Below are 27150 nucleotides of genomic sequence, written 5' to 3'. Positions count from 1 at the left end.
TGGTAACTTTTTTGTCTTACAATTTTGTGGACCCAGATTTCTGTGGATCCAGAAGTGTAAGATTGGGGTCCACAAATTTGTGAGACAAAAATGAGCCTCATACAATTAGTGTCAGTTGTATGAGACACAAAATAAAATTTCTCTTGAAATTCTAGAAACGCCTATGCTAACATTTGTACCGGAATAAGCTGTCTACATCATATTTTTGAGGCACAATACTCCCGAACACTACGAAAATACGGAATACTTTGTGAACCGTGCTTCTCTTCTAAACTCAATGCTAATCAACACATAAATTGAGAAGGAAGAAGAACTAAATTGACAAAACTACCCCTTACTACCACTTATAATAAGCTCAGAATCAAAATTTGGTAAAGAGGAGAAGTTCCATCAGAAATGGAAGATGACAAAGAAAAGAAAACCGAGTCATGGCCTAACCATGGCTGGGCCGAGTTAACTCAGTTATGCCTCATCAACATCCTCTCTCGCCTTCCCATCGAAGACCGATGGCGCGGAGCCATGTTTGTCTGCAAGCCATGGCTTGAAGCTTGTAAAGACCCTAACCTCAACTCGGTAATCGACCTCGAAACTCAGTTCGAATCGGCCACTGAGTCGTCTCGTTTCTGGACGCCCGAGTTCGAGCGCAAAATGGACTCTATGCTTCGATCTGTTGTACTTTGGAGTGATGGGTCTCTTACTACAGTCCGGGTTAGACACTGCTCTGATCAGTCCCTAGCTTTAATTGCTGAAAGGTAAACAAAAGTACTCAATTGCTTTTAATTTCAGTAGTTAGTTTTTTGTTTTTGTTTGAGAAGTTTGTATATTTCCCGTATTCTCTTCAGCTGAAATTTAGGTGGTGGTATTTGACTCAGACGCAGAAATTAAGAAAAAGTAAGAAACTTTTAAAATTTGTGGTCTAAAATAAACGATAAATATTTGTGTGGATGTAGAAGTTGTAAGAATAAATTATTTCTGAATAGGAAAGACTGACATTCATTTTGGGGCCGATTAAAATAAAAAGACAACAACGACGACGACCCAGCCAGTATAATCCCACAAGTGGGGTTTGGGGAGGGTAATATGTACGCAGACCTTTCCCCTACCCGGAAGGGTAGAGAGGCTGTTTCCCCTACCCCGATTAAAATAAAAAGAGTGCCCCATAAATTGGGACGGAGGGACTAGCTTTTAGTACTAATTGATGAAAAGTTCTTAAAACGGGTTTTATAAATAAGTAGTAACATATTTGTATAGAAGTGTTGAAGTTGAAAAAAAAAGCAGTTGAGGTGTTTAGTTTACTTATTCTGTTAAAATGACCGAAATATCGTTAAAACTGTTATCACCGTAAAGGAGCTGATTAATCCAAGATAATTGATTCAAACACAAAATAAGTTCAATTCACTTTCACTTGATCCACCTCCCAACTTGATGAAGCTAATGTGGTTTTGCTCTTAAGTTTTTAGTTACTGGTAAGTGGTAATCATCAATTCTCTATATTTACTTATTAGATATAATAATCTTACTTTTGTTTTTTTGGCATTGCCTACCAGTTAAGTTAAACCCATAGATTTTATTCTGTTAGTTTGCTTTTTGATAATCGCTTTTCTTGAGCCGATGGTCTATTGGAAACAATCTCTTTATCTCACACAAGTTAGGGGTAAGGTCTGCGTATACCCCACCTTCACCAGACTCCAGTTGTGGGATCACACTTGGTATGTCGTTGTTGGTTTGCTTTCTGATAATGCTGGTGCTTCCCGAATACAATCTTTTGCCTAGTTTTGGAAAAGTTTTCGTCGTCGGTATTTATGACTGGTAACAATGGCTCTGATTCTTTACAGGTCTCCAAACCTTCAAGTTCTCTCTATCAAATGCTGTCCACATGTAACTGATGAAACGATGTTTAAGATCGCCTCTGGGTGTCGATTGCTTAGGGAACTCGATATCAGCCTCTGCTATCAAATATCTCACAATTCTCTTGCTCTTATAGGACAGCATTGTGCTAATTTGAGAATTCTAAGGCGAAATTTCACGAGTAGGTTAGATCTTTCCCAACAACAACTTTTTGTCCCCGGGGTGTATCTAGATGCCTATCCTCAAGATGGCGATTCTGAAGCTTCTGCAATTGGAAAATTTATGCTCAAACTTGTGCAGCTTGAGCTTCGTTTCTCCGACTTGACTAATAAAGGACTAGCTTTGATATGTGAAGGGTGTGTAAACCTTGAGCATTTGGATCTATCTGGGTGTACAGATGTTACTAGCTCGGATATTTCAAACGCCTCATCGAATCTGAAGCAGTTGAAAACCTTGAAGAAGCCTCAGTTTTACTTCTCAATGTTAGGATCTCACACTGAGAGGTATATATGGGCACTTGCAGCTGTATGATGAGCGTTTCCGGACAGGTAACATCCGAATTTAATCAGGCAACGAATGAGCGATGATACATCGTTGTTCAACTGCTTGTATATTGTGTTTTCTAGTTGTGTATCAAACAGGGCTATGTAAAAGTAGAGGAAGCTTTTGTTTAACGCTCTCGATTACTTAGTAGAAAGGTATTCGACAGGCTTTAGCTGTGTGCTACATTGCAACCAGTTTGTCCAGTCGCAACTTTGCAAATCTGTAGCCCAAAAGATAATAAGCTAAGGTTCGAAAAATAAGTAATTTTTTTCAGGCAAGGTTCCTTTTACTTTCTCCTTTGGACAAGTTTAGAGATCAAAGTTGGAATTATGTCTTAGTGATTGTTAACATGCACTATGGTACAGCCAAACTTTTCCCCAAGTCTTGCTGAGAAGCAACTATTATTTTTGCAACTGAAATTGTCACTTAGAAGACAGTCTCCAGGGCATTGTTGCAACTAGGGGTGTACATAGATCGGGTTCGTTTGAATTTTTTTAATTACCAAACTAAACCAATGATGTTTGGTTTTTAAATTTATAAACCAAATTAAACCAACGAAGTCGGGTTTTTCAATCTCGATTTTTTCCGTTTTTTTTTTTAAATTTTTTTCGGGTTTTCGGGTTTTTTCCAATAAATTCTTCAAAGCACTTAATATATACCTTGTGCTCCAAATATTTCGTTAGTCCTAGTAAGATACAACTATATAATGTACTTTCCAAGAAATAACACAATAATATGAGACAAGACATTTGCATTATACCAAAATATTCAATAACAAAGATAATAAAGTTACATAAAGCAAATGTTGCTAACTAATATGCCATAATGAAAATTAACATAATCTAAAAATACTATGTAGGTCATGCTAAAATAAGTACAGCTAATAAGTACTATTATTTACATAATTAAATACTAAAGAAAAAGATAAACTAACTTATGCATTTTCATTATAAACTAATAACAACAACAACAACAACATACACAGTATATTCATATATGTGATACCCCTACCCAGTAAAAGTAGAGATGTTGTTTCCAATAGATCCTCAGCTCAGTAAAGAGAAGGAGGAGAAGAAGAAGAATAAGAATAAGAAGAAGAAAAAGGAAGAAGGAGATGGGAGGGGGAGGGGGGGGGGAGAATAAATAGTACCAAAATATTAACAATATGAGAATAAACAAGTGACATAATATAGGTCTGAGAAATAGGAAAGTACATTCTAGTTACTAGTACTACAGGTAAGAAAGGAGGAAACTCTGACCTACCTACTAACTTTCTACACTATCGTTATTTCTAATGTTGAATTGAATTTCTTTTGTTAGCATTAATATTGATTTGAACTTTGTTTGAGTTACTACATTTATGGAGATATAAAATTTATTTACCATTCAAGAATGTTAAGTTCGTTAAAAGATTAAACTGTGAAAAAGTTTAAAAAGTTACATTGCAACAAAAATTTATATGTATAAAATATTTTTAAAAATTATATAAATGTACTATCGGGTTGGTCTCGTTTCGGTTTAACTTTTTAAGTTAAAACCAAACCAAAATAATTATGGTCGAGTTTTTTATACAATACCAAACCAAATCACAATCAGGGTTTTTTTTTCCGGTTTGACTCGGATTATTAATTTGGTGCAGTTTATCGATTTTCTTTGTACACCCCTCTCGTTGAAACCCAACCTATGGGCGGTTGACAGTATTTAATGTGTTCAAACGTTGGGATATACAGTCCGCAGAAGCGGATTCAAGATCTAAATTTTATGGGTACTTACAATAACTTCAAATTAATATACTGGGTTCCTACAACGACTTCAAATTAATACAATAATAATTGAATTCACAATCATGTATTTATAGATATTTAGTAAATTTTTTAATATATATACAAGTATGTGCAAAAGCTACGAGGTATACAAGGAGGAGAAGGAGAAGCCATGAGCTATACATCAAATCAGGTGTAGGACATCCCACCTCCAAGACATTCCAAATATTTCTAGTAATGTCAATGGACCAAATAATGAAACTTCATTTGGAATTTTCATTTGAAAGAGACTGTCACTAAAAAAAGATTTGTTAAACATTAAGAGTCAATTATTGCTCAAGAGAACAAAGCGGGAAACATTTATTTCTAGGGCTGTGCACGGATCGGATTTAGCATATTTCGAATTCGAATTTCGGATTTCGGATTCTAGAAAATGCAATCCGAATCCGATCCGAATTATATCGGATCGAATCGGATTTTAAAGTTTGGATCGGATCGGATATCGGATCGTATTATTATGCCTCAAAGTTAAACTAATATGTATATTTTCTTTGTAAAAGAGACAATACATTAAGAAAAATTCATGTTTATGCAATTATGAGAGTACTATGGTGCCAATATAGCTAAATCTAGCAATTGTAAAGGTAATAACTTGGAGGTTGATATAAATTAAAGTGTAGTATTTATACATGTCCTCATAATTTCGGATTTCGGATTGGATTGGATTAAAATATACCAATCCGAAATCCGATCCGAAATCCAAAATTTTAATAAACATAATCCGAAATCCGATCCAATCCGAAATCCGAAATTCAAAATTGAATAGATCGGTTTGGATTTCGGATATCTGATCCGAATGAACAATCCTATTTGTTTCATCTTCCATCTTTATTGTGACCTGACAAAAGCCAACACGAGATAATTGCATCCATTGCACCTAGAGGCACACGTAAGAATATTTGTAAGTGATGTCAATATTTAAAAAAATAAACAAATAAAAAATTATTATAACAACAAGCGGTGTCGATTTTTATATTTATACCTAATATTTTAATTTTGTTTATTACTTATACATATAGATTACGAAAATATTTTGACGAAGCAGTGTCACGTGACACCGCTACAAACAAGGTGCCTATGCCCCTGATTGCACCTAATTAATCTTGAGAGGTAAAGAGGAAAGAGAGGCCAAATCAGCTTTAAATGAAGAAGGATGAAAGGGCAACCTGGTATACAATGCATTCCGCTTTAACATAGGGTTCGGGGAAAGGGCGTACTCCAAGTATTATTAATATAGATAACTTACCATAATACAAACATTAGTGACTGTTTCCACGACTCGAGCCTGTGAACTTAATAATTAATTTTGACGAGGCAAGTCTTAAAGCTAATAACTCTTTGATCTTACCTTTCACCAATATCATTGACTTGTCTTGCATCATATTCTTAGTAGGGTTGTGCTCAAGCCAAAGGTGGTTTTAGTTTGTTAGTTCTAAGTAAAATTACATCACACCTAAATTGTGGGAAGTTTTATGCACCGAGCTGTCTTTTTTGTTATTTAATATTGCACATTGTTTAATTATTAGTATCACATAGCCACCTTCGAGTTTAGTTTTCATCTAAATCACGTACTTAATTTTTCCGTTTAGGTGTTAACAAAATGACACCCGAGCTCATTTATATTATAATATATAAATTCTTGTTGATCACAATGGTGAACGTAGGATTTTCATCAAAAGAATTCAAAAAATAAATAAAGTAAGCACGCAAAGAAGTTTAGGAGATTCAATAAAAGGAAAACCCGATGCACTAATCTCTCGCTATGCGCGGGGTCTTTGGAAGGGCCGAACCACAAGGGCCTATTGTAGGCAGCCTTACCCTGCATTTTTGCAAGAGGCCGTTTCCCCGACTCGAATCCTTGACCTCCTGGTCACATGGCAACAACTTTACCAGTTACGCCAAGGCTCCCCTTCAAGTTAAGGAGATTCAATATATATATATATATATATATATATATATATATATATATATATATATATATATATATATATATATATATATATATATATTGGATACTCAAAATCGAATAACAATTGAATTAGTAAGTGGTTTTAAGGATACATGATATTTGACACAAAGCGATAAATTAAATTGCAATTGAAATAAACGACGATAAAACAAATTCAAATCATACGAGTTGAACAATTGCAGTCTTGGAAAGTCAGCCACACTTGAACTGGATGCAATTCGATCGGTATCAAGATACAAAAGAACAATGGCTTAAATATAATAATATACTGCATTAGAATGCGTGTTACATTGTTCTTTACAAGTAATTAGGCCCTTCTTTATATAGTAGGGGAGTGCTATATTAAGTACGACTCTATAAAAGGTAAAAATCCTCTAATTAACTGATTGCTGATCTCACGTCGACTTAACCCGGGATCTCTGCCGCGATATTCGGTCGGTTATTGATATCACGACTTTCTGTTGGCCAAGCTTGACTACCTGACAATGTTCTTCGAAATTAATCAAGGTGAGGACCGATCTCGAATCATGTCCCTAATATCCTCGAGGGCGGGCGTCACGGTCCGGACTCAGAATTGATGAGATCCCTTCCTCGGTCTAGGTCTCCAGTTCCATACCACGAGCTTGGCCTATCACATCGGAGATCAGCATGTACTAAGAGACTGGTTTTACCCGTATACAGATAGTCCTCTTATTTTTGGGAGAGTAGACGATGAGAAACATCATGAGCTTCCGATTCTGACTTTGGTACCCTGCGTCAGAAACGACAAAATGAACGGAACGTCTCGTCAGTCAAGTCTTGACGATATTAAATGCTTGTCAGTTTCCGGTTAGCCACTCCTGGATGCGAACCACCATTAAAAAACTATATATACCTCCTCATTTGCTCATTTCATCTTTGCATCCAAACCCTCTACCTCGTATCTTCAAAATTTAGATATTCTCAAGCAATTACACTTTGGTTTATTAGGGATATTTTGCAAGAACATTCTTACATCTTCATATCAAGCATTCAACTTCCTTTCTTCCTCTATTTCTCCTCCATTTTTCAAAGAAATGGCAAAAACTTCGAAAATTGTTCCCCAAAAAGAAATGCCTTCTGCTTTGCGACCGACTACTTAGATCGAAGAAACTGTTACACGTACTGCCGTCAACGAACCAGCACAGGAACCCCTTTTGAAAATGTTCATCCTGGAGGGTGATTAGTAAATAATGATTTCAAGGTAGAAAAACTCTCTTCCGCACTGGGCCGGTCGAAGGCTTCTCGAGGTACATCTATTCGATTACCGAAGAGGTCCTCCTTAAGGCTCAGATAGACTACAACTGGGTAGAAAAAAATGATAGTGGTTCCTGACCCCGAGGAGGCCATTATTACCCATGTTGAGGGATACCTGAGAGTTTACACTTATCCTTCACATTGGTACCAGTGGACCGGTCATTATAGACTTCTGCAAGAGGTACGAGGCGTGCCTCGGTCAGATCCATCCTTCAATGTGGAGGATAGTGATCCTTCTCCGGTTCTTCATGAGTAGAATCAACGACTACTACTTTACCGTGGACCACCTGCTTTGCTTGTACAGTCCCCGACTATTCCGAAGGGGATTGATAAAGCTTGTGCGCGGGCTAGCTAAGCCACGTTCTCTAGTATCGATGAGGACCAGGATCGATGTTGCCAAAGCTATTTTGTTCGGGTGAGGACCTTAGACCTGATTCCGACGGAATGCATATCATTTCTCGATAAGTAGAATACAAAACGTAAGTGGAAATTCCCTCCGAATGTTGATTTTTATGTTTACTTCCTCTTTTCTCATTGGTGTTAGTGATGGTGTAGTCGTTGCTCGGGTTCCAAATGTTATTCCTCGACTCGAGAAGTGGGTTGAGGGCATAATTTCTCTGATGGACTACTCCAAGCGTTCATGGTGCGTACTCTCGAAGGTCCGTTGTGAGGCCCATTCCCTTGGTAAGATTCCTTTCCCGAGTAAGCAATATTTAGGTTCTTCGCGTCATTAAATTCTCACTTGTTTAATTTCTTTTTCAAGTTTATACAAGGATGTCATGCCGAGGCCTCCATCCGATGGAGAGAACTTACCTACCAACTCCCCTGCACTAAGACAGGATGAAGAGAAGAAAATAAAAAGGGCTCCGAGCTCAGAGAAGAAGAAAACAAAAAGAAGGCTGGTGCACAAGCCTAAAAAAAATACCAGCGCTCGAGCCCCACCCTCGGATTCAAGCTACCAGCTGAGGGATGAATCCGAAGAAGAAGAAGAAGCCTCTGAACTAGTGGCCCGCGTGCGATCGCAATTCGAGGGACACGAGGCCTCCGAACCAAAGAGGGGCGAGGCCGGTTTGTCTCAAGCCAGGGAGGCCGACAAGGAGGTCGTGGTTGAGGCCTCCCGGGACGTGGGTAATGCCCCGAAGGATGTACTTGGTGTAATAGACATCACCGAATCGCCTTTGTTCACTGAGTCTATGTATAATGAGGCTCATAAAGTGACAGAACACCCCAACAAGGGGGCCCACGGAGCAGACAACCCCTTCCGCGACTTTTTTGACGGCATGGATTCTACCTCCATGGAGGATGTCACCGGATTGGGTGACTTAGAAGTACCAAGGAAAAGCCTTCCCTCGGGGGCAGGTGGGTCTAGTTCGATCTCGAGATTGGTCAACCAGTTCCTTGGCCCAAGTACCGATCCCAATCGAACGCAGTCGATTATTATCTTTGTTTTGTAGGATGCCCATGTTATTTCTGCACCTGTCGGGGTAGCCAGTTACCTCTGGTGCTTGGTGACTAAAGAGCACCAGGCTAAGATGAACGAGGTAGATTCCTCGTGCTTGTTAAACGAAGCACAACAGTCGCTGAATCGGGTAAGGTGTTACTAACATTTTCATTTTCCAGCTTTGGTTACTTTATGATTTTTAATATTTCCCCTCATATTCGCAGGCCTTGATGCTTCACCACGAGACCTTCCTCTGATAATGAGAAGAGCTGAGCCTCTCTGAGGAAGAAGCCAAAGAGCTTACTGAGAAGAGATACATGTACAAACTTCTTAGTAAGCAACGCGGGGAAGAGGCTAAAAATTTTCGGGCCAAGTTAGATGCGGCTCAGAAAGAACATGATGTCGTGGTGGAACAAGTAAAAGTCTTTAAGGTTAGTGACGACGAACAAGACTCGGTGACTAACAGTCAAAATTCACAGGTCCAACAGAAGATCGATCGGATCGGCCAACTCCGGGCTGAGATGGGTGCCTTCAAGGTTGAGGCCGAGGAGTGGAAAGGAGAAATAGACCTTTTGGCCTTGGAAAAGGAAACTACCCAGGCACAACTGGCCTCTATAGAGGCTTAACTTCGAATGATAAGGGAGAAGGCTGAGGCACAGTTCTGGAAGGCCGTGGAGCTCCAACCTCAACTAAGCTCGGTTGTTACCGACTGGGAGACCGTCGCCAAAGAGCTTAAAGCAGTCAAGTCGGTGGCCAAAATAACCAAGGCCGATGCTGTCGAGATGGTGGCCCAGTATAGAGTCGATGATGAGGATTCCAGCGGGCCCGGAGGTGGAGAGGACCCCGATGGTCCTGGTGACGAGGCGACCCCCGGTGAAGACCAGGCCGTTTAAGTGTCTTGTACATTTTATTTTATCTTTTGTAATTATTATAGTCGTGTAGTTTTATGCTTTTTGTAAAAATGTGTATCGAGGTCGTTTGACCCTAGTAAAATTTTTCTGATATGTATATAAGGCTTGTTCCCTTCAGCAAATTTTGAATTTTTCCTTTGCGTTATTATTTATATTTGGAAAGATTGAAATGTCTCAGCATGAAATAGTTAGTTTATGTTTTGCGGTTCAAACGGGCCTTGACTATAATATTATTTTGTTTAAGGCATTGTGGGGGTTCGGTATGACCGGAAGTTTTTTTCCCCAAAGTAATTATAATTTTTTAAATTATAGTTTGCCGAGGGTAGCCTTTAGAACCAGTTGAGAAATTTCGAAGGCCTTATTTTTTGTTGCAGATCTCGAACGTCTCTAAGCTGTTTTAATATGACTGTAGCCTATTTAGTTTGGGTGCTTCCCAGTGGGCTTGTCACCCCGAGTTATCCGTTCTTGCCTAAGATAATAGTCCCTGAATGGGGATTGTCGCAATCTTTAAAATTTGGGCATTGCCTAATAGGTCTTGCGCCCTCGAGCTCTGATAGCCCGGACCGTCCGAGTTTATTTTCGTACGGTAGTCCCCAAGTGGGAGTGATCATTTCAACTCGGATTAAGGCAGCCTTTGGGCTCGATACCTTTAGGTTATCGGATGTAGGAAATTCCTTAAGAAATGCAAAAAGAAAACATTTTAAGGAGAAGATATTTATCCGCAAGGTAGAGACTTTTTTATTCTTGTGCGTAATAGTTACACATATGTACAAGCTTTGTTCCATGGCTCGAGTAGTCTATACGGGCAAGGTTCATTTGAACGTTTGGCCCTTAAAATAAATCCTATCGATCGAGCCGGGACAGTTCGATCACAAAGTCTCTTTCCTTGCTGGAGTCGTTATCTGAGGGTAATGCTCCTCCAATGTCCGAGGTTGATCATAGATAATTCTCGGATACTGTTGATGTGATCTTTGACACCGATTCATGACCGACCTTTGATTCTAAGTTAGCACGATCCACTGCTACCTCGTTAAAAACCTTTTCGGAAAATCCATTTGGGACAAAACCAATCCAAGGGAAAAAGAGTGCAACGCATGTTTTCAGACCTAAATATTTGTATCATTCCTTGATGGTTACGTGTAAGTGTTAGTTCAAAATGTAAATAAGTAAAAAAAATAGGTAGGATCGTACCTTAGCAGTAGTATCGCTTCAAGTGAGTTATATTCCATTTGTTCGGTAGTTGTTCACCATTCATTGTTCCGAGTTTGTACGATCCCATACCAGTGATTTCGATAATTTGATAAGGACCTTCCCAGTTCGGTCCCAACTTCCCTTCGTCCGGGTTCCGGGTGCTTAGTGTGGCCTTTCTTAACACTAAGTCCCCGATATTGAAATGTCGAAGGTTGGATCTTCAATTATAATACCTCCCTATTCGCTGCTTTTGGGTCGCCAATCGGATAAGGGCGGCTTCACGCCTTTCATCTAATAGCTCTAGGCTGGTACTCATGGCCTCGTAACTCGATTCCTTGGTTGCATATCAGAACTCGATACTTGGTTCGCCGACTTCGACCGATATTAGAGCTTCGGTGCCGTAAACTAGTGAGAATGGCGTGGCCCCAATACTGGACTTCGAGGTCGTACGGTATGCCCATAGGACTTCAGATAGGATTTTCTTCCATTTTCTTTTGGTGTCAGTTAACCTCTTTTTGAGGTTTTGGAGTATGGTTTTGTTGGTCGATTCTGCTTGTCTGTTCCCACTAGGGTAAAAGGGTATTCATAGGATCCTTTTGATCTTATGATCTTCGAGAAACTTGCTTACTTTGCTGCCGATAAATTGTTCCCCGTTGTCGCACATGATCTCGGACGACATTCCGAACCGGCATATAATATGGTCCCAAATGAAATCGATGACTTCATTCTCCGTGACCTTCTCGTATGCCTGAGCTTCCACCCACTTAGAAAAATAATCGGTTATAAACAATATAAATTGAGCCTTACCGGGTGCCCAGGAAGGAGGCCAATGATATCCATTCCCCACTTCATGAACGGCCATGGCAATAAAAACGAATGCAGCAGCTCCCCGAGTTGTTGGATCATCGGAGCATGTCTTTGACATTCGTCTCATTTCCGTACGAACTCCTTCGTGTCTTTTTCCATATCAATCCATTAGTAGCCGACTCTAATTATTTTTCGAACCAATGATTCGGCACCTGATTGGTTTCCACATGTGCCTTCGTGTATTTCCCTCAGAATCTACTCGGTATCTCCTAGTCCTAGACATATTGTTAGTGGACCGTTGAATGTTTTTCTGAAAAGGGTTCCCTCTTCGGAAAAGCTAAACCTGAATGCCTTCGTACGCAGGGCCCTCGATTCTTTTGGATCCAGGGGCAGTTTTTCGGTTTTCAGATATTCTATATATTTGTTTCTCCAGTCCCAAGTTAAAGGTAAAAATCCTCTAATTAATTGATTGTTGATCTCACGTCGACTTAAGCTGATATCTCCACCATGATATCCGATCGGTTACGGATATCACAGCTTTCTGTTGGCCGAGCTTGACTACCTGACAACGTTCTTCGAAATTAATCAAGGGCAATACCGATCCCGAATCATGTCCCAGAAATCCTCTAGGGCGGGCGTCACAGTCTGGACTCAGAATTGATGAGATCCCTACCTCGGTCTAGGACCCCGGTTAGCATACCTCGAGCTTGACCTATCATGTCGGAGACCGGCATGTACTCTCTCTCTCTCTCTCTCTCTATATATATATATATATATATATATATATATATATATATATATATAGAGAGAGAGAGAGAGAGAGAGAAATTTCCAATGAAGGGAGTTCGGCTGAACCCCCTTCCGCCCAACTAACACCGCCCCTAGCTGTTCATATACACTTACGGGTCGTTTGGTAGGATGCATTAGATAAAATAATGTATGCATTAGCTTTGTGTATTAATAATACCTTGTTTGGTAGACATTTCGAACCTATGCATTAGTTATACATCCTATTTGGTATTATCCTATGCATAACTAATGCATAAAAAACTATGGTATTAGTAATGCAGTGGATTTTAATGCATGGATTAGCTTAGTTAAAGACAAAATTGTCCTTCAAAATTAATGCTTGATTAAAATATGCTAGTTATTATATAAATCCAGGTTTAAAATAATCCAACTAGTGAAAAATAAAATTATATCTCTAGTAAATAAATAAATACTTAGCATATTTTCTTTTTTTATAAATAAACATTTAGTTCTATATTACAATATAGGTAGACAAATCAAATAACTTTTTTAAAACTATTTCATATAAAAATATTTCTCAACATATGTTTCTTTTAAAAAGTTAGAGTGATGGACTGATTTGAGGGCATTTTTGTAAAGAAACAATTTTTTAAGAAATTGTGCAATGCTTTAATACATCAAACCAAACAATGGATAAGAAATATGTTAGCATAACTAATACCAACATAACTAATGCAAGCATAACCAATACTAGCATTACTAATACACCCTATGTAACATTATTCTTATGCACCCTACCAAACGACCCCTTAATTCACTAATTTGTCATATCTAAGTCTCTGTCTCCTTAATTCTCTAGTCTCTATACAAAGCGTAATTTTCGATGAAAGGAGTTCGGTTGACCTACTTCCGTCCATCCAGCTAACTCCGCTCTGGGCTGTTCATATACACTCAATTCACTAATTTGTCATATCTACATCTCTATCTCCTTAATTTTCTAGTCTCTAATCATGTCATTTTCTGTGGCACGTGACGTGGGAGCATTTGGTTGCTTCTTCTTTTGGTTAAAGCGTTTGTACATTTCCTTTATCCATAGCCACCTTTGGGGAGAAAACTAGATCTTTCTCCATAGACTTGCTTAATATGATCTACTACATTATTATATCAAAGCATCTACTACTCAAAGTTCCATTATTTATGTTGATGTAGTTATAATTTCTATAACAGTCTAGTTTATTCAAATAGAAGTGTTGTTATAGAGAACATATATAAATGTTATGCTTGATAAGTACAAAGTACAATTACAGTAGGATATTTATAATACAAACAAGCACAAGAATAGGACTGATCTATCTTAAGATAAATACAATAGATATACACAAAATAAATATATTATCACCCCCCAAGCGATGCGTGGGTAGAAAGGACGCAGAGCTTGTCACGTAGAAGCATCAACCTTGGAGATGGGAGAGGCTTGGTTAACAGATCAGCAAGTTGATCAACTGTATTGACGTATTGAACTTGCAAGTTACCCCAAGCAACCTTCTCATGAACAAAATGAATATCAATTTCAATGTGCTTCGTGCGAGCATGTTGAACTAGATTATGAGATAAGTAAATGCGACTAACATTATCACAATAGATAGTAGCAGGTGATGCAAGTGAAGTGTGAAGATCTTTAAGGAGAGAATGCATCCAAGTAATTTCAGCAGCGGCATGTGCAACACAGTGATATTCAGCCTCAGCACTTGAGCGAGATACAACACTTTGCTTCTTAAAAGACCATGAAATAAGATTTGCTCCAAGAAATAGATAGTATGCCGAGGTAGAACGATGGTTGGAAGGACAATCAGCCCAGTCTGCATCACTGTAACATGTAAGATGATCAATAGAACCACCACGAATGAACAATCTATGAGATAGCGAGCCATTCAAATAACACAATATGTATTTCACAGCTGTGTAGTGAACTTCTAAAGGAGAGTGCATAAACTGAGACACTTGATTGACTGCAAATGCAATATCTGGACGAGTGAAAGTAAGATATTGAAGTCCTCCAACAAGACTCCTATAAAGAGTGGGATTAGAAAAAGGAAGAGAGTCAGATGTATATAGTGATGCTTTTGAAGAAAGAGGTGTAGAGACAGGTTTTGAGAACAAAAGATTTGCACGACTAAGAAGATCTTGAATATATTTGGACTGACACAGAAAATAACCACCATCACGAGCCGTGATCGTAACACCAATAAAATAATTAATAAGCCCTAAGTCATTCATAGCAAATTCAGACTTAAGAGTGTGGATTAGAGAAGTAAAGAAGTAGATGAAGCAGTAAGAAGAATGTCATCGACATATAAGCAAAATAGAAATGTCCTTTTTAGACTTATAAACATAAAGAGAACTGCCAGACATACTATTTCTAAAACCAATTTGGAGCAAGAATGTGGTAAAACGATGGAACCATGCCCTAGGAGCTTGTTTTAAGCCATAAAGGGCTTTGTTTAACCGACAAACATGATTAGGAAAGTTTGGGTAAACAAAAACAATAGGCTATTTCATGTATACCCGTTCATTAAGAGTGTCATGCAAGAAGGCATTCTTAACATCCAATTGATGAAGTAGCAACCCTTTAGAGGCAGCTAAAGCAAGAACAGTACGAATAGTGACTGGTTTCACCACAGGACTAAATGTTTGATCATAATCTAACCCATGTTGTTGATTGTACCCTTGCGCTACCAAGCGAGCTTTAAACCGTTCAATTGAACCATCTGAACGTTGTTTTACTCTGTATACCCAACGACAATCAATAACATTAACATTTGGAGGAGGCAATACTAACTGCCACGTATTGTTGGTCATGAGGGCATTATATTCTTCATCCATGGCTTTTATCTAGTTAGGATCCTCATTAGCTTCCTTGAATGAAGTAGGCTCGGGAGGAATGGATGAGATGTCTTTCTTAGATGTTTCCTGGGATAAGAGAAAAGGAAGAACCCGAGGCTTAAGGTTTCCTGTTTGAGAACGAGTAACCATATGATGAATTTTTGGAAGAGTAGGAACCGTGTGAGGAGAGTGACGTAATATTGGAGGAGATAATGGAGGGGAACATATGGTGGGGGAAATAAAATGATATAGAACATCAATGTTTGAAAAGGGATAAGGACCAGCATGTGTATTAGTGGTTGCACGAGTAGAAGAAGGTAAGAGAGGAGAAGATGTAGTTCGAACATTAGAGGGATAAGGACTTACAAGTCTACTGTGTATAGGAGAAGTAGTAGACTGTATATTTTGAAATTCATAAGGAATAGTACGTAAGAATGAATTATATCTAATTGGAGACAAATATGAAGAAGTCAAAGCTGATGAGGAATCAACATTGAAAGGTGGATAAAATTGTGAACAAGTAGGAGAAGTCCTAGAATCCAGTGGTGGTGAAACTTGAGAAATATTCTTATGCAAATTAGTTGGAGATAAATTAGGAATCTGATTAGAAGGTGGAGAAATATTCTTAAGAAAATTAGTAGGAGATACATTAGGAATCTGATTAGAAGTAGGAGAAATATTGTCAAGAAGATTAGTTGGATTTAAACTAGGAATTTGATTAGAAGTTGGAGTATTTTGCGTATGAGATAAAGGGAGAGTCCTAGGGAGTGAAGAGATCGAATGAGATACAGTAGGTAGCAGAGGTTGGAAGGTAAACTCTGTTGGAGATTTGAATAAAATATTTGAAATACAAGAATAAGAAGTTGGTTGAAAAGAGTAAGATACGGAAAGGATTCCTCATCAAATCGAACATGTCGAGAAATGTAAACTTTATTTGTTAATGGATCCAGACACCGAAATTCTTTATAATTTAACGAATAACCAAGAAAAACACAATATTTAGAACGAGGACTTAACTTGTTACAAGAGTAATCACTAAGATTCGGATAACATGAGCATCCAAATACACGTAAATGGTCATAGGTAGCACGCTTGCCACATAGAACTTCAAATGGAGTTTTAAATTGAAGTTTAGAAGAGGGAAGTATATTCAAGAGATGAACAGCAGTTTGAAGAGCTTCAACCCAAAATTTAAGAGGAAGAGAGGCCTAAAATAGAAGGGTACAGATCATATTTGCAATAGTGCGATGCATCCGTTCAACCTTGCCATTTTGCTGATGCGTATATAGACATGAGATACGCAACGATATTCCATTTTCGTCAAGAAAAACACGAAGCAAAGAAAGTTTAACATATTCAGCACCGCCATCACATTGCAAAGCTTTTATTTTTGTGGAAAATTGAGTTGAGACATAAGAATAAAATGATTTAAATTTTAAAAAAGCTTCTAATTTACGTTTTAAAGGAAACACCTATAAATTTTTTGAATAATCATCAAGAAAGAGAATATAATAACGGAAGCCTGTAAAAGATGCTATGGGAGATGTCCATATATCACTATGTATCAATTCAAATGGGGAAGTCGTGAATGATTGAGATTCCACAAAAGGTAATTTATTGTGCTTGCCAAGCTGGCAAGCATTACATAAGAAATCTAATTGTTTGAAAGAACTACAAGAAACTTTATTTTCTCTAGCTAATTTAGAAAGAATGGCAAAGCTTGGATGGCCTAATTGTTGATGCCAAAGATTTGAAGAACGTCGCACTGCTGCAAAAGCTCGATGAACTGCATCATAAGATAAGGAAGACAATGAATAAAGAGGGCCTTGGCTATTGCACCGTAGAAGAATTTTCTTGGTCTTGAGATCCTTAATAAAGAAACCAAAAGGATCAAATTCAATGGTGCAATTACTATCAGTAGTAATTTACGAACACTCAGCAAATTACTTGAGAGATTAGGAACAATAAGAATATTTTTAAGAGAAAAAGGGTAGAAGGAGTAAATATAGTACCATGACCAGTGTATGAAATGGGAAGTTGAGTACCATTGCCTACAACAACTCGATCAGTACCATTATAAGGGAGAACCGAGGATACATTACCAGGATTTGGGGTCATGTGAGAGGAGGCCCCAGTATCAACATACCAGTGTGCATCGCTAGGCATGGCATAAGAATGAGTTGGAGATGATTGAAGATCATAGATAAATGCTTTAGGACCAAGAGATAGACATTCACGAGCTGAATGATTATATTGAAAACAAAGTTGACATTGGACAGTAGCATGCATGTGGGAAGAGGGAAAAGAAGAATAAGGAGCAGGCCCGAGAATGGATGGAGATCGAGGGCGAGGAGAGAGATTTGGAGAAGGGGTAGAAAAATTCTTATAAAACCCAGGATTGTTACGACCCCTACCACGACCACCATTTGAGTTCCGACCCCCATTGTTGTTCCTACCACGACCACGACCATGAGGAATAGAATGTTGCTTCGCAACAAAAGCAGTAGCAGATAAGTCAGGATTAGTGGCAGAGAAATTAGACAATTGAGCCTCATGCAAAAAGAGCAGAGAACGCATCTCTGTAAAAGATGAGAGTGGGATTCTAGTAGAAATGGAAGTACTAACTGGCATGTAATAAGAAGGAAGGCCAGACAAATTTTGAAGAACAAGATCCGTTTCTGAAATCGGATTACCAACGGAGTTCAGAGAATCTGCAATTGTTTTAAGCCGATGCACATAGTCATTGATTGAAAGATCACCTTTCTTAAGGTTATGAAATTGAACCTTGAGTTGAAGAGTTCGAGAACTAACTTGGTCACGGAATAGACACTCAATTTCAAGCCAAGCTTCTCTAGAAGTTAGAGAATGATTGGGACGAAGAATAGCTTGAAGGATTTCTTGAGAAATGGTTGCTTGAATCCAGGACAAGACAATGAAATCAAGTTGAACCCATTGTTGGAAAGCAGGATTGAGAATGGAGTTACCATCTTCTGTAATAATGGTAGAAGGTGGACAAGGGAAACTTCCATCAATGAAACCATAAACACCATGATCCCTTAATTACAGTAGGAATTAAGTTTTCGATGTTAGACAAAGAAATAGCAGTGTTGGACGAGGGAGACAGAGAAGATTGATCAGGTTTGATTGGAGATGAAGTCGTTTTGATTGGAGATGTTAAAATCGATTCTGAAAAAACTTTACTTTCATAGTGAATGGTTGTTATATAGAGATGTTATAGAGATGTGTGACTATAGTCTGTATGTGGTATATTATGTGAAAATTAATGTGAGTCAAAAACAATTGTTCTTCGTTAATCAAGATTTAACTTATATATGCTAACACGAATTTTACACGACAATGCAATTTAACTTATTTTAACAAGTCACTTCCAGTAGCGGCAGTGGCGAAGCCAGAAATATTTTTAAGGGTGTTCAAACTTGAAAGAAAAAAAATTCTCGAGAAAGGGTGTTCAATACATGTTATACACCTTTAAAACCTAATATTTTATCTATATATGCAGTATAATTTTCTAACGAAGGATGGTCGATTAACCACCCTTATCATAGTGTAGCTTAGCCCATGAGTAGCGGAGCCACTCCTTAACCAGGGGAGTCAATTGACACGCCTTTGTCGAAAAATTACATTGCGTAGATAAGTTAAATTTTTAACTTTTATGTATATATATATTGACTCCCCCTGTTTTCTTCATAGTTATTTATATTTTGACTTTTCTTAGTGAAAATTCTGGCTCCGGCACTGGTCACTTTTCTCATTTCTTCCAAGTTACTAATTCAACTTGTTATCAGCAGTTACCTTTAGTTACATTTTACATGACCTGATAGTGCTAAAAAAATTCATTGCAGCATATAAAAGTTAAACTCTACTAAGTAAACCTTTGTTGCATGCATGGTAATATTTTCTTGAAGATGCACAAGATATTCCGCGTTTATTTAGGGTCGAAGAAAGAGCCGCACATCAAGGGATATGATATAAGCCCACCCTAATATAAGTATTAGTGTTTGCTACTACAACTCGAATCCATGACCTACATGTCACATAGAGACAATGACGGCTCGAACCTACAGATTCAGTCAAATCACCATTTTGCTCTCGAAAATTAAATTTCAAGATTTTGGTTGTCACAAAGAACATGATAAGAACAAATGTAGAATCCAACTTTATCGTTCCTCCAACTGGAAAACAAATGTGATTACAAAAGGAAATATGGAGTTGTAAGCTTAGACATAGGCAAATACATAAAAAGATCAATTCATTACAAAGAAATGTAAAACAAAACTGACCCCAAAAAACATTAGAAAACAAGTTACAAAATGCCTTAATCCAAAACCACACCACACCTAGGATAATTCTTGATTTTTTCCAACCTCTCAAAATTCATACAAATACTTCTCAAATAGTGGCATATGATCAGCATCTAAACAAACAGCCAAACGTAAGTTTCTATCTTTACTATTTGGACTTGGTAATATATAAACTGTCCCTTCATATAAAATGCAAGCTGGTCCCATATGAATTGGTCTTCCCCATCCAAAATCTGAATCATGAACAGGCAATCTAGTCCAACTATTAATATTAAGATTAGGGCTAGCAAAGTATGTCGGGCCACGGATTAAAGCCGATAAATCGGGCTGTAATTCGAGGTAATCGAGCGCTGATCTTAGGTAATTATCATCCATTTTTGACAATGAAGTATGAATTCTCTTAGCTGAATTTGTCAATGGTTCTTGTAAAAGTTCACTTGATTTTGCCATCGGTGTAGCTGTGAACACAACATTTCCCAAGTAACCTGGTGGTAAAGGAGGACAAAGCCTAGACCTACCATCAGTGGCAACATGTAATTTGGTCAATTGATCGTCGGCTAGTGCACGTGCTTTGCACGTGCAACGCCAAATATGGGCCGCGAGGATTTCGTATGTGCTACCTTCATGTTTGGACTTGGACTTTAAAAGCCCAAGTTGGTCACTAGAGAATTTTAACATGGTTGTCATACTAGGCTTTGGGCTTGTGGATTCTAGGGTTTTTGATGATGAAATTAGAGATGGAGGAGGATGATACTCGACGTGCTCGAAAGACGATGTTGGTGGGTCCCGTGCACGGAGGAGGGTCCGGTCGATGAACGGCGGGATGGCGACGGAGAGGCCTCGGGCTATATCGGACCATGTGTTGATGAAGTGAATTGATGAGAGACCATCTGATAAAGTGTGGAATACTCCTCCACCAAGTGAAACTCCACCACATTTGAAACGAGTAACCTAATTAAAGATCACACAAAATAATATTAAATTTAAGTGTCAATCTTTATTCATACTACTACAAATAACAAGAAATGTCACTGCAATATAAAAGTTCTTGTACTATCAAATTTAGTAGATATACAATAACATGTAATTTCTCATATTAAGTATGATTTGATAATCTAAAAATTAGCAGTTTCTACAACGACAACAATAATAATCCAGTAAATTTCATAATGGGGTCTGTGGGAGAGTAGATGTGTACGCAGATCGTGCACCTACCCTGGGAGGACAGTAAGGTTGTTTCCGATAGAAACTCGACTAAAGAAAAGATGCAAAGAAGCAATGGCTACAAGTAGTAATAACAAGTTTTTAAGACCACCGAAGCGAAAGATAGCAATCAAATAGTAGACAGTAATAACAATCTAAGAACAGAAATATACTGTAATTAATTAAATTGCAAATATTGCAAAAATTCATTACGCTGTCAATATATATATATATATATATATATATATATATATATATATTTAAAAATATATGATTTAATATGAGTTTATGAGCCATTCATTTTTAGACAAATTTACTAGGGAGATGTGACGTGTGAACTAATTTATGGACCAACTTGCTAGGGAAATGTGAGTTGTGAACTATAGTAAATTTTATCATTTTATTAATGCTTTCACATGCACAGATCCAAATACAGTAAAGAGCAAAAATCCAAACACAAACCTTTCATACTGATGGAATATTAAATCTATGTATGGCCTACGCACTGCGCCACTTGTTGTTTCTCATATAGTCTTTATGAATTATTAACGGTATCACCAAAGTTTGCAGCAGAGTAATAAATATTTGTTTATCTTTAATTAAGGTTTTAAATTCAAATTTTGAAAATGAAGTCGTATTTAATAGGGAACATTATACTCTTAAAATTGGACTATCCAACGAGAATCTGGAGTAGCCGAGCTCAAAGCGAATACCGAACGCCAGCGAATACCGAACTCCAGATGAAATAAAATAATAAATAGACAATATATTCAAACCTTTGTATAACAAACATCCCTGTATAATAGGGATTCATTATAAAATTCAAATTTTTCGAAACCGATTTTTATATTATGTTATAAGATATCTAATCTCTAACAGCATTTAGAGTAACACAAAAAAAATATTGAAACAAACAAGTATGTATAAATAGGTTTTAATGTACTAAGAAGTTTTGGATTTGGTATTTGGACAGCTTTATGTATTCCTTTAAAATCGTAATTTTCTATTTTGGAGTGGTTCTGTCCTTTTTATCTTTCTTTTTTAAACACTATATCAAAGTCAAATTGTGTGTACTTTTGACTTTTTTTAATAAGTTTAACACTAAATAAGATAGCACTAATTAACTTATAGATCTAATTAGCACTTTACATTTATGGTTTTATCTGTATTCCTCCACCTCGTAAACTATAATAAATGTATATTTTCCCTAGATTTGTGTACCTATGAAATTAAAAGTCCTCTTTCTCCTCTAAAATTAATTGCCACCAATAATTGGATAGATTCTTCGTACGAGTTCAACTGAATATAATATTTTTACATTAAATGTATAAAATTATAAAAAAAATTAGTAAATATTTAATTTTGAATTCGTAAACTTAAAAATAAAATAAATTTAGTATTAAAATTTTCATATTAGAACCCATAAAATTTAAATTCAAAGATAAATCTTTCCCAAAATACCTTCTACACCAAACACATAATCTTTGACCAAATTTTCAAAGTGGGTAGTTCAAAAGTAATTGCGACGAAAGTGCCCCTTAGCTATTGCTAGCTATTTACTTTAATTAGTGTATGTACTATTTTTAAAGCATAGTAGAACAAGTCTATATTTTCATACTAGAAAAAGAAAGGGAAAAAAATAGTGAATTTTTTAGTAGGCGTTTGGACATAAAAATTATAATTTTTGGAAAAAAATAGTAATTAGAGTTATGTTGAAAAATGGTATTTGGAATTTGAAATTATGTTTGAACATGCATTTCCCTTGAAAAAATATTACAGTTGCGTGAATGGGGAAAAAAATTATAAAAATCTGCAAAAATTCATGGACAAACACATTTTTAATTTTTTTTTTATAAAAGAAAATCAAATTTTTTTATGGACAAACGGCGCCTTAATTGAATAACAAGAAAAGTAGGTGTCTATATTTCCTCTCCATTTTCAGTAAAATTTCTTTCAATGTTTCACCATTTCACAGCTACTACTCTCCCTTCCAATCTTTCCAATCTTTCCAATCAAAAGTTTTTGGACCATCAAAATCTTATTCTAGTAGAAATATTATTCTTTCACTACTCAAAAGTTTAGATTCTATACAGTGACAATGTAAATATTTTTTAAATTAAATAGGGGCGGATCTGAAATTTGAACTTTATAAGCTCGAATCAAGATTCTAACACAACCTCATTTGAGCTATTCGGCTCAAAATCAATTACTTGTACTTATTTAGTAAACTTTTTAACATAGTGCGAGTTAAATCTACTGAATTCATTCGAACTAATATCTTACCCTCTAGTTCCACCCCGTCTATAGGTAGCTAGACGATCATAATAAGTGAAATCAATAACCAAGAAAATAATGTAAGAAACCTACTACGGCATATTAAAATATACTGATAGCGTACCGATATACCCATCATTTCTGCCCCAGCTAAAAAAGTAGTCCGGTGTACTAAGCTAACGCTATGTGCAGGTTTCGAGGAAGGGCCGAACTACAAAGCTCTATTGTATGCAGTCTTACCCTGCGTTTCTACAAGAGACTGTTTTGACGGCTAGAACATATGACGTCCAGATCACATAGCTGCAACTCCGCCCCCAGCTAGATGATCATAATAAGTGAAATCACTAAGCAAGAAACCTATTAGGACATATTAAAATACACTGATATACCCATCATCTCCGCCCCCGGCTAGATGATCGTAATAAGTGAAATCAGTAGCCAATAAAATAAAGCAGAAAACCTATTACGACATATAAAAATATACTGATAGTGTAAAAATATTGGTGTATATAAATACCTGAAAGATGATGAGGGGGAAAGTAGAAATATCACCAGAAGTGTCAACAGTAGGAATAAGTTTCCTAAGTTCCAAACTTGGAGTAAAATCACCAAAATCATCAACAAAAGCATCACTTTCAGCTTCAACAAATAAAACTCCTTCTCCATTACAATTTATCTCAATTCTTCCTTGTTCATCTCTAGCTAATCTTCCAGCCATTGGGTAAAATGAAACAAGAACATTACTTAATGCTTCTTTCATTATTTTTGAATCAAAGAAATTTGAAGATCCATTTGGTTTATAGAAATATACTGTTAAAAGATGAATTCTTCCCACTATTAAATCTAAGTTAGAACTCCAAAGTCTTTTTGTTGGTGTTGGTTTTGATGGTTTTACTAATGTTGATTCCTTGATGTTAATCTTCATGATTTTTTCACTTCCCATTTTTTTTTTTTTTTGAAAAAAAAGATAAAGATAAAAGTTTGGTTAAGGAGAGAAAAGGGTGTAAATAAATATAATTTATTTATGGTATTGAGATTTTCTTGAGGTGTAAAATGTGGGGAAAAAAAGGGAAGAAAGAGCTAAAGAGAGAAGAAAGAAAGAGGTGAAATGCTCAAGTACAAAGAAGAGAGGTGTTGGGAATGATTATTTATAGCCTAAATTATAGGGTTTCATGTTGTTGTTGTTTTTTAGCAAATAATGATTTTTTTCTAGAAATTGCAAGTTGTTAAATTGGCCATAATTTATTCCTTTTTTAGGGTATAATATTAATTTCATGGCAGCCCTTTTTTGAAACATTGATTGATGGCGTCTAAAGACAGTTCTTTTTTTTTTACTATAATCTCACAAGTGATGTCTGATAAGGGTAACGTGTACGCAAATTTTACTTTTACATTTAGAAAATAAAGAAGTTCTATCCGCTAAATTCTCAACTTAAGAAAAGATGAAAAATAAGCAATAACACCAAACAATGAAACAATAAAATAGTAAGATAATCGGAGGGAGAGAGACAACATAAAATAATAGTAATCTAAGAATAAGAAAATACGAGATAAAAAGATACCGGAACAAAAAGACACTACTAAAAAGAGGGAAAAATCGATCGATGTTGGTCGATAATTGACAAAAATCGATCAAAAACCAACCGATTCGTGGCGGTCGGTAATCGTAAAGTCGGTAAAGCTAACCGACCGACTTTGGTCGGTATTTTTCTACCGATTTCGGTCGGTCAGTTAAAATAAAAAAGAATTACCGAAAATACTGACCGAAGTTGGTCGGTTTTTTCCGACCAAAGTCGGTCGGTATTTTAATTATGTAATTAAAAAATGCACCATTCGGTAATCGAACCGGGGAGTGGCAGGATGTTATTCTACCACTAGACCATTGACGCATTTTGTTTTAAGACTGTCTTTTATTTCATTTATACTCTTTAATTGTATTTTCGTATGAAAATAACCGACCGATGTCGGTCGATTTTATTAAAAAATAAAATTACCGACCGGATTCGGTCGGGTTTTTAAAATGACCGGCCGAATTAATCAACCGATTCCAATCATTTTTTTTAAATTAATTTTAATTTATTTTAAATGTAAAACCGACCAAAGATGGTAGGTTTCTTGAAAAATAAATTTCGTCGGACTCCAAAATAGTTTTCCGCATTTTTGCGCCAAAGAAAATCGGTCAAAGTTGGTCGATTTCGTAAAAAAAAATAAAAAAAAAATATTTTGAAAAACGATCAACTTTGGTCATTTTTTGGGCCCTTTTTTTGACCGATCAAAATAAATCGGTCGACCGCGATTGGTTTTTGCTGAATTTCTAGTGATGAGAGGCAACATAATAACATGGAACTATAATGTATTCAAAATTTATTAATTCGATTGATTCAAATTCACGTGAGGTAAAGCATTTTCGAACAAATATGCAAAGTTGTTAATTGGAAACGTTGGTTGATGATTACGTACACGAGTCTTCTTTTTTCATTTAATTATTTTTCACGTATTTAAAATTTTTTGATCCGATTAATTTAAATTTATATTAATTAAACTACAATGATTATTAATCACGCCCCTCCAAAATATAGGTTAAGCGAGAAAAAAATCTCCAAAAGTATCATAAATTGTGATAATGACTCCACTGATGACCCCGTGTTCGATTAGAATAAGGAACATAAGGGAAACATATTTATTGGAGGTTAAGAAAGATTAAAATTGCGCCAAAAAAATAGTTTATACTATTTAAAAATATTTTTCAACACGTAATACTTATTAGCTAGTAAAGTAGCTAAATGTATTGGAGATGGTTTAATTGAATTTAATTCGTCAATAAGTTAAATTGTGTATATAAAGTATAAATTGTTGAATCTCATTAGTAGCGAAGCATAGTACAAATTTATATTAGTTTTGGATCCTCTTAGTAAAATTTCTAGATACACCAAAATTATGAGTTAAGCTAATGATTTTTTTATTTTTTTTGGCTTTCATAGTAAAGAGTTTCCTTTACATAACCAAGTATTTTGTTTTGTTTTGTCTTACTAATTCTTTTTTGATTTTTACTGAATCATGCATGTTAATTATACTATAATATGCCAGACAATGAGAATTAATTTTCTATCAAAAAGTACATACGTTTAACTAATTCTTTTTCGGCCTTTCATTTCAGTATTGAGCTTAGAGCTTGTTTGGATGGTTGTTACTTATTGTATTGTATCGTATTGTACTTTAAATATTATGTTTGTTTTGGTTGTTATTTAAATTTTATTGTATCGTATCGTTAAATCCGTCCTTACGTAACGACGAAATGTGTCATTTTATGTAACGACCGATTTGGTGTGGTTGTGTCATTATCTTGTCTTTTTCTCTCATCTACTCGCCATTATTATTAAATAATTTTATTTTATCATCTACCCTACCTTTATATATAATAAATTTACCCCGTGTCATAATTTTTCTTTATAATATTGCAAGTTTATTCTTCATATTGCTAGTGTGTGATATTATGAAACAACAACAAACGATACAATCTATTCAAACATTGTATTCATCAAATAATATAGTACAATACAATATGATAATAAATTATGAAACAATGTATAGCAACCATCCAAACAAGAGTCAAAAACTAAAAGTTTAGTCAGCTTTGGTAAACTTTGAAATATAATTATTCTTCTTCTTCTTGTTCTTGTTCTTCTTCTTCTTCTTCAAATTTAGACCTCCGAATTTGAAGTTAAGCTTGTTAGAACCTTGATTTTCAAAACGGCTTCGACATAGTTCAACTTCAGACTCGACGGTTTAAATTTAAAAACTTTATATATTCACGACTCTTAAATTGATTTTGAAATGATTAAAATTTATTTTTTATTTTATTTTTATTTTAGTAAATTTCGGTAATTTTTCATAATAAGAGTCCAAAAAA

General features: G+C 36.2%; 1 protein-coding gene and 1 pseudogene across 1 annotated transcript; one reads left to right on the top strand and one right to left on the bottom strand.

Annotated features, from left to right (window-relative positions):
• Positions 1–339: 339 nt before the first annotated feature.
• LOC104246475 (F-box protein SKIP1-like) lies at positions 340–2563 on the top strand (annotated as a pseudogene).
• Positions 2564–19607: 17044 nt separating this feature from the next.
• On the bottom strand, positions 19608–24373 carry LOC104246474 (shikimate O-hydroxycinnamoyltransferase-like). Its single transcript, XM_009802285.2, has 2 exons — positions 23758–24373; positions 19608–20714 (listed from the first exon to the last, which is right to left on the bottom strand). Exons 1-2 carry the CDS (start codon positions 24181–24183, stop codon positions 19830–19832), a joined length of 1311 nt encoding a protein of 436 aa, XP_009800587.1. The 5' UTR covers positions 24184–24373; the 3' UTR covers positions 19608–19829.
• Between the last annotated feature and the right edge of the window lie 2777 nt (positions 24374–27150).

Source organism: Nicotiana sylvestris, chromosome 11 (assembly GCF_000393655.2).
Source record: "Nicotiana sylvestris chromosome 11, ASM39365v2, whole genome shotgun sequence".
In the NCBI taxonomy this organism is placed as follows: Eukaryota; Viridiplantae; Streptophyta; class Magnoliopsida; order Solanales; family Solanaceae; genus Nicotiana; species Nicotiana sylvestris.
This window is presented reverse-complemented; position numbering and strand designations above follow the sequence as displayed.

What these genes read in the sequence shown, in the direction of transcription:
- LOC104246474 (XM_009802285.2), bottom strand. Translation starts at nt 24,183, where the DNA reads ATGGGAAGTGAAAAAATCATGAAGATTAACATCAAGGAATCAACATTA. An exon ending in TCCCCCTCATCATCTTTCAG is followed by an intron (nt 20,715 to 23,757) that starts GTATTTATATAC and finishes ATCTTTAATTAG; the next exon opens with GTTACTCGTTTCAAATGTGG.